This window comes from Stenella coeruleoalba (genome assembly GCF_951394435.1).
Source record: "Stenella coeruleoalba genome assembly, chromosome: 4".
Taxonomy (NCBI): domain Eukaryota; kingdom Metazoa; phylum Chordata; class Mammalia; order Artiodactyla; family Delphinidae; genus Stenella; species Stenella coeruleoalba.
Window position 1 is genome coordinate 16,384,228 of NC_137149.1, and position 18,650 is coordinate 16,402,877.

General features: G+C 32.6%; 1 protein-coding gene across 2 annotated transcripts in view; it reads right to left on the minus strand.

Annotated features, from left to right (window-relative positions):
• Positions 1-18,650, minus strand: part of FAT4 (FAT atypical cadherin 4) — a 172,657-nt gene that overhangs the window by 16,803 nt on the left and 137,204 nt on the right. For both annotated transcript variants that reach the window (XM_079921069.1, XM_079921068.1), the window contains 2 exons: positions 10,308-10,412; positions 5,863-6,170 (listed from right to left, as the gene is read on the minus strand). In XM_079921069.1, the coding sequence (XP_079777195.1) occupies positions 5,863-6,170; positions 10,308-10,412 (413 nt within the window). The remainder of the gene's footprint in view (positions 1-5,862; positions 6,171-10,307; positions 10,413-18,650) is intronic.

The following is an 18,650-nucleotide window of genomic DNA, read 5'->3' on the forward strand; positions in this document are numbered from 1 at the left end:
CAATCTTAAGAAAAATGTTTATCCTACTATCCAACTATTCCAACAAATAAAAAAAAATTAGATTCTTAATTTTCAAAAGTCTATTTCCAATAATATTTCAGTCATATTCACAAAAAGATTTTGGGAGTATAATATAAATACTATTACTGCAAACTATGAAGATCGTAATACTTGTATTAAAGATAAAGTTTGAGATAATTTAAACAAGTCGATTAGATGCTCTTTTCATTTATAAGAATCATTGTTTATACATGGCATATTACAGCATATTTATGTATAATCTGAATGCATTATTATATATTGCTATAAGTAGAAACTCACCAATAATATTTAAACCACAACTAACAGTAATTGTTTTTGTATCCTAAGGGATGCATATTCCCCTGAGACAAAAGCCTTCTGTTTAGTAGGACAGATTAAAACTCCATTTGATCAATAAGCAAAGTCATCAAGTCAGGGTCACCAGGACCAAGAATATGATGAAGTCAGGGCTCTCTCTATTGGGCAATGGCCATTAGGGATGGCTGTGGTCCAGTTTAAGACCATGGTGGTTACATAACCAAGTTACTCTGTGCTCTACAAGGCTGTAATGATGCCCCTCCTTTGTTTCCCAGACTGCAGTAAAATTCTGCAAAACTTTGGATATTTTAATTGGTGAGATTGTAAAGTTGATATTCAGAATGTGGTATTTCAGAACATGGCCAGTAATTCATAGGAAGAGGCCTAACCCCAAATCCAGAAACACAGAAGGACTGAGGGTTTCTCCTAATGCAGAAAATCAAAGGTTCTACCTAAATTTACTTGAGTACCACAGGACAAGACTAATCCAACTTTGTCCATTTGTATAGCAGAAAAATAAATACTATGAAAGCATTTATAAGAACAATTGTCTTGAGGACAATTGTCTTGGGGCTCCTCAAGAGTCTCACTTACCAGATTGAAGGAAAAAAATTAACGCTATTAAGTCTAATGTGGTTCAGAACTTGGTAGGATCCAGTAATTGTAAAGTCCCTTTAGAGTGTGATCACTCTTTGGGGGATAATTGCAGTCTCTTCTATTGCCATACCTTTCCTTCATTTTTCCTGATCTTCTCCAATTTAGTATCAGAGTTTATGGGCGGGGGTGGGGGGGGCTCATGAGATCTCATGGTGCCTGGAAAATTCTTTGAGAAGCTCAGGGGCCACTGCTGGGTAGAACTGCCATCCTATGATTTTCAACCTAGACTGGCCCAGCAATATATATTTTTTGTTTACATATTTGGGTTCCATGTAAAATTTTGAGAAAAGGGCTGTTCTGCTAAACAACAACAAAAAAAATTAAAAACCACTGATCCAAAACACCTTTGAGGCCATCTGCACTGGAATGTGAATTAAAGGCTTAGATTGGTGTCCTGTGACACATCAAGGCATTTTTATGGGTATCATGACATTTGTTTCTAGGTTTTGCTCCTGAGAATTGAGCTGCCCAAACCTTTTGGTCATCTCCAATTTTGTCATCATCGTGTAGATGTGGATAAAATCTTTTCATCATGGTCAATATGCTCTTTACAAATGTAGCAATTTCTCATTGAAAACTGCCCTCCTGGGGGAACGTAATAGATTTCATGGTTCCCCAATGAAGAGGGAGGTGCTAACTAGCCCTGTGGCTCCAAGTACATCATTATAGTAACTGCTTTCCTTTAAGGAATAAAGAGCTGGTATTACAGCCTTAAAATTCCCTTTTAGTACCAATAAAAAGACATTTTCACACTTGTTCTGTGAATAAAGTTTCTTCAGTAACAACAACAAAAAAAGAGAGAATAATTGTCATTTGAGGTTAATTTTAATGAAAGCAAAGCAAATGTAGGAAACACAGCACAGGGAAGTTAAGCAAGTTAACATTACCTTTGACTTAAATGCAAAAGTATCAGGTTTTCTATCTTCTTTCATTATGTATGGAAATGATTGGTTTCCTTAATATCACCTTTTTATTGATATTGCATATGACTTTAAGGTATTGTCCATAAAAATATATATTTAGGATTTGTAAAAGTATATCTTAAATACTCACATTTCAGAAATAATAAATAGGGCCAATTTATACTTACTGTGCCTCAAATATTAGTGTCTAAACTATTTAAAAATATTTCTATGTTATTATAACTGATTATAAACTCCATACAACAAACTCTCATAAGCCATGTGATTTTTTTTGCCACTTTCTCAAATAAATTATAATAAATACTAATATTTTTAGGGAACATTTACACGTCCAATTCTATATCAAGACTTTCATGTCCTATTTAGTTAACTCTTTCAGTAGTTCTTATTTTTTTTCCAGTGATCTATAAAATTGAGGGACATTCAATCTCAAAATAGGTATTAGGTTTCCATAATACCATGTATGTTTATGTTGACTATTAATTTAAGCACAATTCCTTTCAATTTACTTCTAAAACAAAATGTTAACACATCTCTATGTATACTGTGTAAGCCATCCATCCATTCTAGAGATACTTAAAGTTATTACAAGCTAGAGAGTATCACATGGATATTTATGAATGCTTTAATTAGGGGAAAAAACTTTGCATAATAGTATCATATTTTCATGAATGCTCATACTTAATATATTTTTTCTTATTTTCTAAAAGCTTAGTGATACAACTCAAAGGAAAAAATACCTGAGGGAAAGTTTTATTTGAATAATAGCTCATTCAATTTAATCTTCAGAGTTAAATGTACCTTCTTTTACTGTTGAATATTTCTACCACTACCACTGTAAATTGAGATATTTTTATCCTGTCTATGCAATGATTCAAAGCTGAGAAGTTAATGATTTTGCCAGTTTCCAAAAAAATCCTTTTGAATCGTAGAAAACAACAGATTCAAAATCCAGTAGGGCCTTATTTTGGATGTTTTCTGAAATAGGGAGAGACTTTTCCTCTTATTGAATTAATTATGACAAGGGCATTTTTTCCACATTTAGTATTATTCAAAACCTCATGACTATGGTGACATATTACAAATGAACTGAAATAACTTCTTTTTCTTTCCCTTTGGGTATATTTCATGGTGCCTCTTTCTCTGTTCTCCCTCTTGCTTCCAAGCCCTTCTTTGATAAAATCAAGTGTTCATGAAGTTTAAGGGGACCTTAGAGGTCACCACGTAAAATCCTCTATTCTATATAAGAGCCCATTGACAACATCTTAGCAATATGGTTACCTTACGTATGCTTGGAGGGTTGCGGTGAGTGGTATCTACCAACCCCTTTAGGTTTCCCTTTCAGTATTAGAAAATAGTTATGGCTAACATAAGCACCAATCTACATATACACACCAGACTCCATGTTTGTCCTAATTTTGTCAGATTCAATATGACTGGGTACATCAATAATCAGAGACACTGAAATTTTCTAAACCCCTATTCTCCTAGAGATCGTCCTCTAAGCACACTGGTTTCATATTATGTAGGTGTAAAAAAATCTCAGGCAGAAATGAGTGCAGTAACCTATTACTAATCTGAAAAATTATTCCCAAGATGTATTTGTTATACCTCTATTAAATTTATTAAGCACCTTTTCATACAAAATGTATGCAATTTTAGATATAATTTATATTACTATTTGTGATAATGCTAAAAATGTGGAGATATTATCTTCACATTTTGTTTTTCTGTCCAATTAACAAAGCCACCTGAATTACTATCAAATCAGGCCTCCAATGAGTGCTTTTCAATAGTTTTTTTTTTTTTTTTTTTGCGGTATGCGGGCCTCTCACTGTTGTGGCCTCTCCCCCTGCGGAGCACAGGCTCCGGACGCGCAGGCTCAGCGGCCATGGCTAACGGGCCCAGCCGCTCCCGGCATGTGGGATCTTCCCAGACCGGGGCACGAACCCGTGTCCCCTGCATCGGCAGGCGGACTCTCAACCACTGCGCCACCAGGGAAGCTCAATAGATTTTTTACATAGATTATTCTTAGAATCTAAATGATCTTAATTATAATTAGTTACTAAATTTTGTTTCATTCTCATTTTCAAAATGTTGGGGTAATTTTATAGACACTTTATAAATTAAATGTATTAGAAAAAAGTTATAGTTACAGATATTAACACCAAGTTCATAAGGAAATGGAAGACAATATAGAATTAAAATAATTCATAAATTTGCACTTCTTTGCCTGTTTTCTCACCTCTCATTATATTCAAATAGCATACATCTAATAATCTAGTAGGGTTCTGAAAGCAACTCAATGGCTGTGGTGACTGTACCTGATGAAATATCTGAACAGCCAATCTTGATCATGCTGACACAATCATTTGGTCACGTTAGGGTTAATCACTATTCTTTTTTCCATAATTGGAAATAGTTCTGTATTTTAAAGCTATTTAGATCTTCTTTAATGTAATAAATTACAGTGGAGGAGAGAAAAGCCATTGTATCTGAGGCCAATTCAACATAGATTTATAGTATTCCTGGAAACAAATGGAGAATTTTGTCCTTTGATAAAGACAACTTGTTATTCATATTTGTCAGAAAAAAAATTAATGTAATAAGGTAGCTTCTGTCTTATAGCTTTATGAAGTTGGTAATTATAGAGGGCACAAAAGTTTTGCTTTTAAACCTAATTATGGATCACAGAAAAAGCTAGCAAAAACATGGTAAAAACATTTTCAATATCGCTTCTGCAAGTTGCTTACATGTAGTACAACAATACAAAGTATTCCCGAAGTTTAGTGGCAAAAATACTTCTCTCATATGATTCATTTCATCCATCTCAGAACTATATAATTATCATATTTTTCTAGCTTGTCATAGAGCCAAGAGGTAAAATTATAATCATTTAGATCCCAGTTTCTTCATTTAAAAAAAATTTCAGAGTATTTATTTTGTTCTTTTGGCTAATTTTTCTTTTAATAGTTGGTTTAATACTTTAACCATTCCATTCCATTTTTAGGGTGAAATAAAAATTTTAAAGAGCAGTTATGGTTTTAAAAGGTCAGTGTTAAAATCGAAAAATATTTAAAAATAGTTTTTGTTACAAATTACTTTTTCCCAAATCTTTGATAGTTGTTGAAGACGGGGGGAACTATGGAGAGAGAGTTGGAATAAACAAATGAATAAATAAATATATCCTTCCATTCTATTACTCTGTGTCAAATGTTTTCAAACATTAACATGGAAAAGATATGACGCATTTCCCTTTATAAAGAAAAATACTTGTTTAATGAACACAAGCGCTAAATATGTACCCTGTTTGTTATGAGAGCCATATAATGAAATGGAATATAATATGGAAATCTTGGATATTACTGAGTTATAATTCTGAGAATACTTTAATAGTCAAAAACCAATACTTCATCCTAACACAATTTCATGTCATAGACCTCACAGATGACAGTATACTGAAGTGCTGGTATAATAAGGATTATTACCTACTATACGGAAATCTGTGTTAAGTATCATCTTTTACCAGTAATTTATTTGTAGAAAAGTTTTCCCTGTCTGTTTTTTAAGTCGTTTCTTCAATTTGGGCAAGGATACTTAGAAAAGCAAAGGAGCCATTTTAAGTAGAGTTCTGACACAGCCTTAAAAATCTGTTCAATATAAGAAATGTATACAATGGAATGTTTATGCACTAGGATATTTTCTTTCCTTCGTTCCCTTTTTGTTTTTGAGATGAGTTGTTTTTGAGTCAAACAACGCTGTCATGAGCAAAAGAAGAATGTTACCCATTTGCTGCTGTAGTTCATAACAAAACTGGACAAATAATGAATACATATAATTGAACTCAATTTGCACCACAATTCATGCTTTAACTTTTCAAGTTTCCAGCCTAATTGACTGGATATTCAATAAAACAAGTTTTAATGTGGAATTAATATCTTACCATTCCTGCCCTCCGGGCAATCACAGTATGAAAATGTCCATCTGACACCTTCTTCATGGTGGTGAGTTTATAGGTACCACTGCCTAAGTTATAAGAGAACCTTAGTCTTTCTTCAGCAATTTCAAGGGCCAAAAACTCAGCCCGGTCCCCTGTCTGGTTGTCATAGTTGTAAAGCAATAAAGCATGACTTTTGATAGTTGCAAATTTGACATAAATATAGTTATTATTGGGGTCCAAGCTGGGAAATTCCATGTATGACAACTCCTCAAATCCATAACTGTTCAGCTCGCAGTGTTTTCCAAAGACACCTGTAAATGAGAAAATTGACAAACTGACACATCACATTCAAGTAAAGTTTTATTAAATGACTTTGATTAAAATATTTTTAAATTACAATAATGTCACGTTTTTAACAACTTTCTATTACTCTCCAAAGAATACTGTCTAAATTTATTTGAAATAGAAAAAAAATGATGATCTCTAAAGCATATAAGAAATGATAAACTGGTGTAATTATTTTTCTTTGGCCAATATGGAAACATATCTAACTATGCTTCATTTTAAAAAATTAGAATTAGTAGAATGGAGTAGGTCTGAAGAGGTTTCTTTTCTGAAAAACTTTCAAAGTGAGTTTGTCAATCTTTTTAAAGTTTAATATGCTGTAATTTTCAACCAATTTATTTCCTTCATAATAAACAATTCCTGAAAACAATTTTAATTCAATTAAGGACGGTAAATTTTGTTTTGACCTAAAAAAATTAGTCCCTGTTTGTGGTATTTTCAAGTCACAAAATTAAGGAAAGGAATACACTGCCTTTAGCGAAAAAAATAACTGTCTTAAGTTTTTCTCTGTTTCTTGTTTTATACCATCTTTGGGTATGATTTACAGCAGCTACTTTGAAATTGCTTTCTGTTTTTCTGAAATCTAGCATTCCCACTTGTTTGTGCTGGTTCTTTTTCAAACCTGAAAAGTGAGTTTTACTGATGTTACAATTCTATGCCAAAATTCTTTTCCCACAAACATTAGTAGTCTGTAGCAAATGATCAGAAAATTAACCCATGCCAACACATCATAATTCTTATTAACTTGCAAAGGTTTCATTCCTTCATTTTGGCTGTACATCTCATGTAAATGCATTAAATATAGATGCAGGGAATTGTTCTGCTAGAAGAAACCAATGTCATCATTTTACAGAATACTTAAAACTTGTCCAATGTCATAGAACCATGGGAGACAGAGCCAAAATTTGAGGCCAGATCTACTGATTGTCTAGTTGTTTTGACTACACCACATTTTATATCTAAATGTTCTTTAAATTAAAATGGCCTAGAATTTCCTTGTTTCATTTATCTTTCCTTTTTCTGTAAAGGCTCACATAATATTCATTATAAATGACTAAGAAATCTATATGATTTATTTTTAATCATTAACTAAAGTTAACAAAAAGATAAAGCAATTATAGGAATTATATGCATTATATATCATATATATTATATATGGCATATGTTTTATATCATAAATATATCTTTCATTGAGTATTTATATTTTATATAAAAATTATATTTATATATAATAAATTTTCAAGTTTATATTAAACATATATTTTATTATATATATTATTTATATATGCAGAAAGAGTAATCAAAGTTAAATAGAAAGGAAAAATAAAGCATACAAATGAAACACATTATTAGAGAGAAATTTTTACTGTGTGTTCCCTTAGGTCTCTTATGATTAAATTTTAATAAATCTATGAAAATATATTTAAAATTTGAATATAAATATATGTAGAAAGTATATACTGGAAATATGTTCTACATTTTATTTAAATTGACACTGTACTTTCAAAAATGATAATATTTTTATAGAATATATTATCTTTCTAAGGGTTTTTGTTATTGTTTCTAGAGAAATGTAAATTTTTGTCTTTGAAATAATTTTAAATTATTTAAAAGTAATTTAAAACTTTTTGAAATTTTAATTTCAGAACTGCCCTCCAAATAGAATGCCATGAAATAAACCTACATAAAGGTAAAAATAAATTATTTAAATTACTTTAATAAGAAATATTGTGTGTGTGTGTGTATGAAGTTATACATATATAAAGTTATAGCTATATAGGTTCTTCTTTATAAAGTCTTAAGTACTTTATGGTTTTTTAATAAAACATAAGCTAAAAAAGTCTAAAAATTAAAAAAATATTAGTCCAAAACAGCAAATCTTTCACTGATGAGAAGGGAAACAGTGTAAAGGTTTTTCCAACTTCAAAATTATAGTTAAGATGTTCTGTTATAGGATGCATGTGTAACTACCTCCAGCTATTTGCCTGAGGCATTCCATCTGCCATTTTTTTGTATGTTTCACCCACATTCAATTTGTAAAGGACAATACTTTTTCCTTTTAATTTTATCTCTCTTTTCTCAAATCTGTATTGTTTCAAGGTTTTTGTTCTGTTTTGTTTTCTTTTTAAGGCTTCTGTTCCCAACTAACAATGTCTAAGTTTAAATAATGTTTTTTTGCCTTTGCCACTAGAAAGAATATGGGGGTAAGTGCGCTCCGCCGGCTACATGTGATCTGTCTCTATTTTAATTTACGTTATTGTGCTAGTCCCCTACCCCTGAGGATCTCTGGTATGGTGAGGAGAAGGTTTATTTGGACACCAAAACACATCCACCCAACAGGCAATCACTGTTGTATCAGCTACAATGCTGCAATCATTTGCTCTTATTTGTTATCAACTATCTATCTTAAATTCTCATATGTACAAATGGAATGCAAAAGAATCTCTAAAAATGTAAAAAATTTTGGTTCAGTCACCTTGAAAATAATTTTTCCACTTTCCACTCCAATCCCCTTATCTTTCCTTCCAAAACACGTTAAAACCATGAAACTTGATTGTGGTTATCGGTCAAAAGCAGCACCCTTTATTTAAAATGGATAACCAAGGACCTACTGTACAGCACAGGGAACTCTGCTCAATATTATGTAACAACCTAAATGGGAAAGGAATTTGAGAAAAGAGTAGATACATGTATATGTATAACTGAATCACTTTGCTGTACACCTGAAACTAACACCACATTGTTAATCAACTATACTCCAATATAAAATAAAAAGTTAAAAAAAACAGAGATAATTGAAAGAAAGACGTTTTAGGAGATCTAACATTGTGGTTATTTCGACCTTGATCTACCTTTTACTGCTTCGAGGGTATTATTAGTGAGAATCTGAAGAAGTTTTAAAAAAGAGAGGTACTGTGAATATCATCCTGGACTGAAAATAAAATTGTGTTTTAGTCAATATATCATTTTGAGGTTGTTTTGTTTTGTTTTCACTGTTTGACTGTAGACAAAGCCCTCAATTTCTGGGCCTCAGAACCATTGCTAAAATACAAGGCTCAAAATTAGATATTTTTATATTCTGTTTTTCTTTATCATTCTTTTGATATTGTACTTTAGAACTAGATAGTCATAGAATACTTGAAAATGAATTAATGTTACATTTACTGGTTACTAGAAACCTGAAATTCTTTTTAACTTCTATTCTCTACTATACATTGAGATTCACTTTTCAGGTCCATGTAGCACTGTAATAAATATATTCAAGGAAAGACTAGAAAAAAATCCTTCTCCTCTCTTGCCTATGGAGAAAGACAGAGTCTCTAACTACTGCAGGGCCTCTGGAGAAGAATACTTTATTGTGGAGTAAAGCAGCTTTTAAATAAATGGAATAATCACCAACCTATGAAACAAACCAAGTTAAAATAAAAGCTTCCTGCAAAGCTGTTCTCATAGTTCTTGGCTGTCCCAGTGTAGGGTAACATTTGGGTGAGACCTGGAAGGAATCCTTTAATTCATTCCACTATGATGACTAAATATGCATGCATATGAAAAAATTCTTTTAACAATTTTCTTCCTTAACAGAACACATCATTCTGAATTTTGATTAGTTACACGACACTATCTACAAAGGCTATATGAAAACTGCATGTCAAGTTACCAAATCATTCTAACTGAAGTGGTTGAATTAATGCAAAAAACAAAAGTAAAGAAGCAAAAGCAAAACAAAACAAAAACGTTTTGACTAGTCTTAAAGATTTTAGTAGAAGGTGTTGTCAAATAGTTCTTAAAGGATTTTTCATTAGATAGGTTCTAGGCTAAAAAGAAGGCATACAAAAGTTTTTGAGAGGAAATGTCCTGAGGAGACAACATCAAATTTAATAATCTTTAGTTGATTATTTTCTAGTAATGATCAAAACAATATACTCAATGGAATTTCCATAATTAACAGAAAATATTAAACCTTTGAGATTTTATTTTGCTAAAACCTCCTGTGTAAAACGACTAACATTTTCTTAGTCACTCCAAGACAAGATAAAACAAAATTGCTAAACTGTGTGCCAAAATAGATTGATATTTTATATCAACCACTAAGTTTTACTCACCAAACGGACAATGGCAGTAGTATGACTCCACACCACTTTGACAGGAACCACCATTAAAGCAGGGGTTGCATTCACAGTAATTGACTGGAGATTCACAGATTTTCCCTGAAAAGCATCAAACTCATTAAAAAAATCCTTGCATAAATATATTAACACCATTACTGCATGACCATATGTAATAGTCTATCCTGAGAGAGCCTATCTTTGGAGAAAAGAAATACAAGAACATTTTACTTGACATGAGGACAGAGGAATATTATATCTGAGTTCAAAGTCTTATTCAGTTGTCCTATTTTAAAGATGTGCATTATAATATTTAGGAAGTAATTTACATAATCATCTTGGAAGGAACTACTGTTTTCAGGGAAATCACAAATGGTGAACATATTTAAATGTTTTCACTGAATTTATTTTCTCTTGTCGATGTCAATTTTTTCATGTATTATAACTGGAGAGTTGAAACTTCTGCAGTATAATTTTCACCATCGAGATATCCTTAACTCAGACTTCTCAAAGGTAATAATGAATCTCATTTAGCTTATTTGCCAAATTACAATCCTTTCACTCTCAAGAAATATTCCTTAACTTTGACTTACCTGTTGTAAAGTAGAGTAAGAAATAAAAAGACACGTCAAACACAGTTTCAAATATTTATGAAAATTTATTGACTATAGATTATATATGCTCTGTCTTTCTTCTAAACCAATAATGCCTAGCAAGCATATATTTCAGTGTATAAAGACTTCTCATACATCATCTTGTTAATTGAATCTGTTAATATTGACTGAGTGCCTATTATGGGTCAGGCATGCTAGAAGATGAAGGTCTGACAGTTAAAAAGCAGACAAGTGTCTTTACATGGTGTCTCCACTTTAGTGGGGGAAACCGATCCACACAACAGGAAACATATTTCACAGATGGCAGAGAAGAAGCCTTTGGAGGGTAATCTCTTGCCAAAGAAATTATAAAACTATGGTACAGACCACTGTAACTCTGCTCCCATATCCAGGTTTCAGACAGCTATAATTGAATAATTAATCACCTAGTAGGCAAAACTTAGGGTATGAGGCCAGTCCCATCTGTGTTTTGTTATCGTTGTGATGCTGTGTGGTTTTTTTATGCAAATGTAAATTTGTTCTAATATCACTGTTCTATAATAATTATTGTAATCATTTAACATATTTGTTAGAATAGTTTTTAGTTTTCTGATTTGAGGAAATAATGATATTTCTTAATTTCCTAAGAAATTAAGACATTTCTTAGAGTTCTTAATTTCCATTCATTGACAGGAGGGAGAGTTTATTTCTGTAAAGCTATCACCTACTTCCCAGCATGACTGCACTAATGCCTTTATTCAATGTCTCATGAAAGGGCGTAAGTTTTATATGCACAACTAGACCCTGTTGTGCATAGATAATCCATTTCATCATAACAACTATGCTTGAAACACAGTCAAAGTTTTTGTTTAATTCATTTCTGCTTTTGTGGCTTGATTTTGTAGCCACACTTGCTGGTTTGTTTGAAATTATAATTGTGAGTCAGATCTCATGACACTGCTAACGGTCATAAACACAACATTTTTTACTTTATAAATAAAATTGGGAATCTCCTTACAAGGTAAAACAGTACAATTTCAGAATACCTTTCTATTCTAAGGGGAAATAATGAAAATAAACAAGTTAACAATCTAGAAGCACAGAAATTAAGTTTTAAGTACTTTAGCAATGAGTCATACTAGAGAAACAGGCAGGACAAATTTATTCTAAGCCCATACAAACTATCACACCAGAGAGATGCTGTGCCATGGGAGAACTCTCTTCTCTGGGTGTTTTCTAACTGGATTTGTGACAGATTGTTTTAGAGAAGTGTACTTTTTTTCCCTTAATACAATACTGATACTGCTCAATAGAGAATGAAATAAGACCTATTGACTATATTATTGATTATTTACCTAGTATCAGGAAAGTCACATCTCAGTCCTTCCATTTTTTCCACTGTAAGATTATGCATAATTTTCACATGTGCCGTTGTACTAAATAAGGTTTTATTTTCTTCTTTTCCTTTCCTTTTTTGAAAATTTCTTTTAGAGTTTTGTTAAGAGTAGCATGTATTAAGAATATAGACTAATATTCTTTACAGGTATGGTCAGTATAACCTTCATGTTGTGAACACATATACGTAGGTTACAAAATCACAAACTTCACTTCTTGAAGACTGGAAATGGGGAACAAAGGCTGAACAGTTTAGCGGGTGTGGTCAGGTACACTTACTCAAGTATTTGGACCTATGTGCTCTCCAAGAACAACGTATGACTATAAAAACCCAAATCATTGATCCTGTAAATCTCAACTCTCTACTTTTTTGAATCTTGTTGGAAAGGACCACCTTGAATCTTGGTTTCTACAGCAATAACAACAAAGAAATTTAGGGTTTTTAAAAAATAATTATATTAAATGGTTATTTTATTTACCCCTTACAAAATAAGATTTTAACATGGACATCTGAATTTAATTCAGATACAAACTATGAGCTATTTTAATTAGTCCAAAGCAAGAGGTGGAAAGAAACCCAAAAATAAATATGACTTACTCATGTGTTAAAACATACAGTGACTACATAAATAGAAGCAGCTACAAACTGAGAAAATATTAGTTTGAGAATGAACGTCTTTTAAGGAGAAAGAAAATTCAATCTTTCGTTTGACATTTTATTTTAAGCCAGAGTTTTATCTTCATATTTGTCAAAAATTTAAGAAATGAATTTTCTAGGGGTTATGCAAATGAACTTTCTGTTGAGTTTGGGTAAAATAGTATTATTTGTTGTTGTTAGAGTATGTAAATTATTTACCATTTCAAAACTTTAGTTTGAGTACTCCATTTATTGAGTAATATTTTTATTTTACAATTAGTAAATTTCAAAGAGGTTGCCATACTAGATTCCAAGATACAGTGTGAAAACTCAATGTTGCAATTTAAGTTATTATTAAAAGAACATTTTTTCTTACATGTGAGGGAAAGATGTCATAATTTTACTTAGAATCAAAAAGCCTTTAAATGCGTATTTCTAGGGTTTGGAAAGTTTATGCTCTATTACCCAATTAGAAGTCAGCAACAAATTCTGTATTGTTCTGCACACATCTATGTTAATGGCATAATGATTATCAGAGAATGCAGCAGTTTGAATTACTCTAACATGCTTCTGGTACAAACAATCTGATGTGTTGGAGCACCGTGAAACAAAAGTTTGCATCATTAACTTAATTAATGCTGCAAGTCAATTAACAATATTTGTCAGTGCCTTGAGGCTTGGAAGTATGCTGATGGGGCCTGCACAGAGAAAGGCATTTATGTCTCCTGAATTCAAGGAGCCTTTTTCTATTGAGATATGTTAACTGTCAGAGCAGCTGTTTAGAGGAATAAAGTGATCTCATTGCTTTGACATTCATCAATTAATGGTGTTGATATACATTATTTATTATAGATAGAAGGAGATATGCTTTCGGAAGTGTAAGCTCCTAGCACATGGAGAATGGGAACTGGTGAAGATGAAAGTGAATGCATAATAGGAGGCCAAGGTAAATCCAGACTTTTCAAGATTACAGTTTAAACTTACAGGAGAAATTTAGCATGTGTCTTCATGTTCTGGGGCAGAAGGTGTGATGAAGTGTTGAACATAAATCGAATCTGATGTGATCATCTATGATCTTTTCGACAAGGATGTATATTCAAGTTTCACTTATTGCAATAGCACATTTTAATGTTAAGTTAGGTATAATTGTGCTAAATTTATTCTTGCCTGTTAAATTCAGCCACCCTATGGGGATATGATGATTTCTGATATCCCATAGTCTGTGTAGGTTTCAATTTAATAGCTTAGATCATATATATGTTAGATCACCACAAGTAATACTTTTGCATGTCTTGTGTTTATACACAGAGGAGAAGGAAGACCATGTGGAACTAACAAAGTTCACTTTATATCTAAATTGATTATTTTATTAGCAAATATAATTCCATAATACATATATGCTATATATTCTGAATGTTTATGCTTATAGGCTTTTTTATTGTTTTAATAGAAAGTAGCTGTTTTTTGCATGCTATGTAAATGAAAGGCACTATGAAGATAGCTCATCTAAATAACCTGATCAGTTAGCATTATGGTTTTTCACATGGAAACAAAGCAAAAATATTATGCTTAAATGAGGGTCGCTAGTAATAAAACCAAAAAGAAAAAAAAATAACGGTCTTACCTTCGTATTTTAAAACACACACAAATACGATCTCAATGAGACTACAAATGATTATATATAATGATACACATGATATCTACAATATGCTTACAAATACACACTTATTTTCCACAGAAATAAGAAGCTTTTAAGCTACTAGAACCTGTTATTAATGCTTTAATAAGTTAATGTATCATTTGAGGCAAACTGTGTAATTCCACTCTTGGAAATAAAATTTGTTTATATTCCTTGGTTTCCTGATCACATGATCATTGACAACATTAATATATGACTGCTGTGATTTTAAAAGAATGACTCTTAGTTACAACTCCCATCTTCGTGAAAGCAAATGTTTGCCAAGTTTCTTGGTAAAATTACTATGCACAAACTGTAAATAACTTTACGGGCCTTTTTATACTGTCAAGTGACATAAAAGTGATGAATGGACAAATCTCATCCTCCCCTGAAATACTGGGACTTACTAGAGAGCACAGGAAAACTTCTCCTTGTGGGAATACACTCCTGGCGTTACTACAAATACCACACCTAAAATGCATCCAGATGTGTGAAAGTGAACAGGAAAGGTTAAAGGTGCTATGAACTAATTCTGTTATGAGAGACCAGGATTTAGAAATAAGTTCCATATACATGCTGCCCTTTATAACACCATTCATTACTATGAAGGATTTAATGCAGGGTGTACTGCAAACAGAAAACCTGGGAGCAGAGCGCCAAATGCTGTGTGGTTACTGAGTATAATTGTGCTTTCTAATTAGTGTTCTATTAAATGTAAGAAATTTTCATTTGTATAGGAAAAGAAATATTAGGTTTGTAGTTATTAGGCTGATGTTTTCCTCCAGGGTTCCCTGAACTTCTGAGGCATGAATAATATGGAAGATATTTTCTTTCAATTTACTGGGTCATATTGACAGTTGATGCAATTTCTTATACTATTAAACTCCGTGAAAATCTCGACATTAATTTTTCACATGTTCTAGACTATATTAAAATTTATTCATATTTTCTAATATACTCTACATATAGCTAATCAAAGCTTCATTTAGTGCTATTAATATAAAATTAAATTATAGGAAAATATTCTTAACAGTGAAACATGAAGTGATTATAACAGAAAATGAAGTCTCCGTATTTCTTTTCTCAGTTTCTTTTTGGTTCTTTTTCTAGTAACTGAGAAAAACCCACCCAAAATACAAGTTACACAAACAAATTAGTTTTCTCTAAAGTCATTAAATAAAAAATATTCTTATTCCATATTTATTATGTGACCCTGTAGCCACAAACTTGAAAATAAACTTAAAAAAATAAATATATCAGGAATAGGGTAGCAATATGATAATAACTATATCTCTTTATATCTTTTTGTTGTAATCATTCCATAATTTTCATTTTTCTACTTGCATCCTTACAGGATGTTCTCCACAAAGATTCCCTGTTGAGCTAATATTTAACCACTCTCTGTGGGGTGCTCTTAGGATAAAGTCTCTCAACTTGCATCAATTCATAAACACTCTTCTAATCTGTAGCACAATCTCTAGCTTCACATGAAATATTCAGTAGTGTGTGTGTGTGTGTGTGTGTGTGTGTGTGTGTGTGATGGGGGGCAGCAGCTCAGAATTATTTTAATCAGAAAGTTTATAATCTCTCACAGCTCCAATTTGCAATGCCACTGACTTTAAAAATCACTGAAAAAAATGCAGTGAAAGTCCACAATAGTAAATAGAGTATAAAATATAGGTGCTTTGAAATAATTCTGATGATCCAAAAAAATCTGAATACAATACACATAGACTTTGAAGAAGGCTTCACTAAGGCACTAATCCTTAATGTTAACAGAAGTAAAATCTAGCCAGAATGAATAGTTAAAAATTCATTCTGTGAGGCACACTTGTGCTTAAGTATGAATTTTGTTTCATGACTTATTAGCTCTGATTGGTTCTTTAAGATGTTTTGGTGCATTAGCTCCGCCTTCCTGAGTCAGGTTACCTGGTAAAGACTAGCTGGAAAAAAGTAACTCAAAATGATACTTGAGAGATTACCTTTCCAAAGAACATTAAACATTTACAGACATTTAAACAATGCATTCCTAATTTAGTGTGTGGGTTAACAATGTGTCAGCATGGTTTCTCATATACTGTTTTCTGCAAAACAAAACAAAGAAATAAAACTATCAGACTTCAATTATCTGCTAGTTTTACTGGATGGACTTTGCATATAGAATTTGGAAACAAAGAATAACATTAATTTAAAAATGTAAGATTTATATGAAGCATTCAATTATACGTTTGTTTATATCATTCCTGATCAATTGGATTATCTCCAATTATGCAAACAGGGACCAAAGTGAGCTCTGAGGAGGGACCGCATGTAAAATTAATACATTACTTCGAATGATGTCCCTTAGAGAAAGAGGTTATGATCTCGTTTTTGGCAGCTCTGGGCCTAGAGTCACCAGAGTGTAGGCTCAGCTTCCTACAACATAAAATAGGAGCAGTAGGAGGATCTTTCTATGTCAGATACTCTCTGTTGACACCCAGCTCCATTCCATCTTTCTGTATTGCAGGGACTGGAAGTTGGAAACTACCACTTTTTCAGACCCCCTTACAGCAGGACTCAGGTTTAGCTTCTGCCAGTGGGTGAGAGTTGAATGATATCTGAAAGGTGACAGCAAAGCAGGGACTGTTCTGGGAATCACTCACTGCAAAACTGCAGTGATGATCAGCAGTGGTTTCTGGAAATACCCGCAATGTCTTTATTGCTGAGGTTATGGGTGAATTTTCCTGACCTTCACTCTTATCCAGTTTGAGGATTCCGATACCTATCTCATAGGCTTTTTGTGCGGTTTAAGTAGAATAATGGGAAAAAAAATTCTTAGAAGATACCACAGGCCCACTAGCAAAACTCTCTAGCAAGTGCAGATCAAAGTGTGATGAGACGTGACAGGCATATAAAGAGCAGGGGCTCCGGAGTGAAGCTTTTAGTCAAAACTCAGATCACTTTCTGTGCCATGCTGGAGGCAAGTTATCTCATCTCCAATCTCTCTAAGATCCAAATCGTTTTGTTTTTAAATGGGAATGATAAAAGTATTCATTTAATAGAGTTGTGAGAAGAACTGAATAAATAACGAAGTGAATAACAATGTCTGTGATGCAAGGAGCTTTAAGCAGTGTTTTAAATAGTCACTCGATAAATGCTATTAATATTTCATGATGAAAGAAGAGTACGCTTAAAAGTTTCAACAACTACATTTAGAAAAGGATGTGGTGTATGTTTAAATAAAATGAAACAAATAAAGAAACAAACTACGGAGAAGTGAAGTGAAAGGGCTAGTTCTGTGTCCCTTCATGCAGTAAGTAACATTTATGCTGAGATCAGCATAGGGTGCCTTGCTAACACACTTTCCCTCTTCCCCATCTACTACCCAATGCAGTCACACTTTCTTCATTCCAGAGCTAAGCGTAACCTCACTCTAAGTGTGAATCAGTGTATTATACTAAAATGGGACAAATAAATCATCTTTATTGTTAAATTCCCAACAGAGGAAGTAACGAGGGGTGTGGCTGGTGGGGGGAGAAGTGTGGGAAAGAGTGAAGAAGGTTTTCTAGAAACCCTGAACTCATAACATGTATGTAAGCCTGTTATTCATGATCCTACAAGTACAACTCTAGTAAGACTCACGCTTACCTTGTGCCACTGAGACTTGTCTTTATAGAAACCCTATGGCATACCTCTACATCTACCCTTATACTAACACTACTACTAACGCTACTAATCAGCATTGCTACTTATTGAAAGCTGGGCTCTGTGCTAGGTGTTTTAAAAACATTATTTTTACTCATTAAAACAACCCTAAAAGATAAGTAAGTATGATTATTCCCATTTTACATATGGGGGAGTTGACGGTCAGCAAGCTAAGGTGACTTCCCAAAAGCTACAGATAAATCAAGTTCTGTCAAATCCCTTGATTCTTTCATTCATATGTTTGCTGCCCTGTTTTTTCTTTACATTTCAAGGACATTATTTTGTTAGAAGGCAAAGCTTATGAGATCTGCTTTGGCTTATTCAAACTTGCTTTATATCATCATCAAGCAATT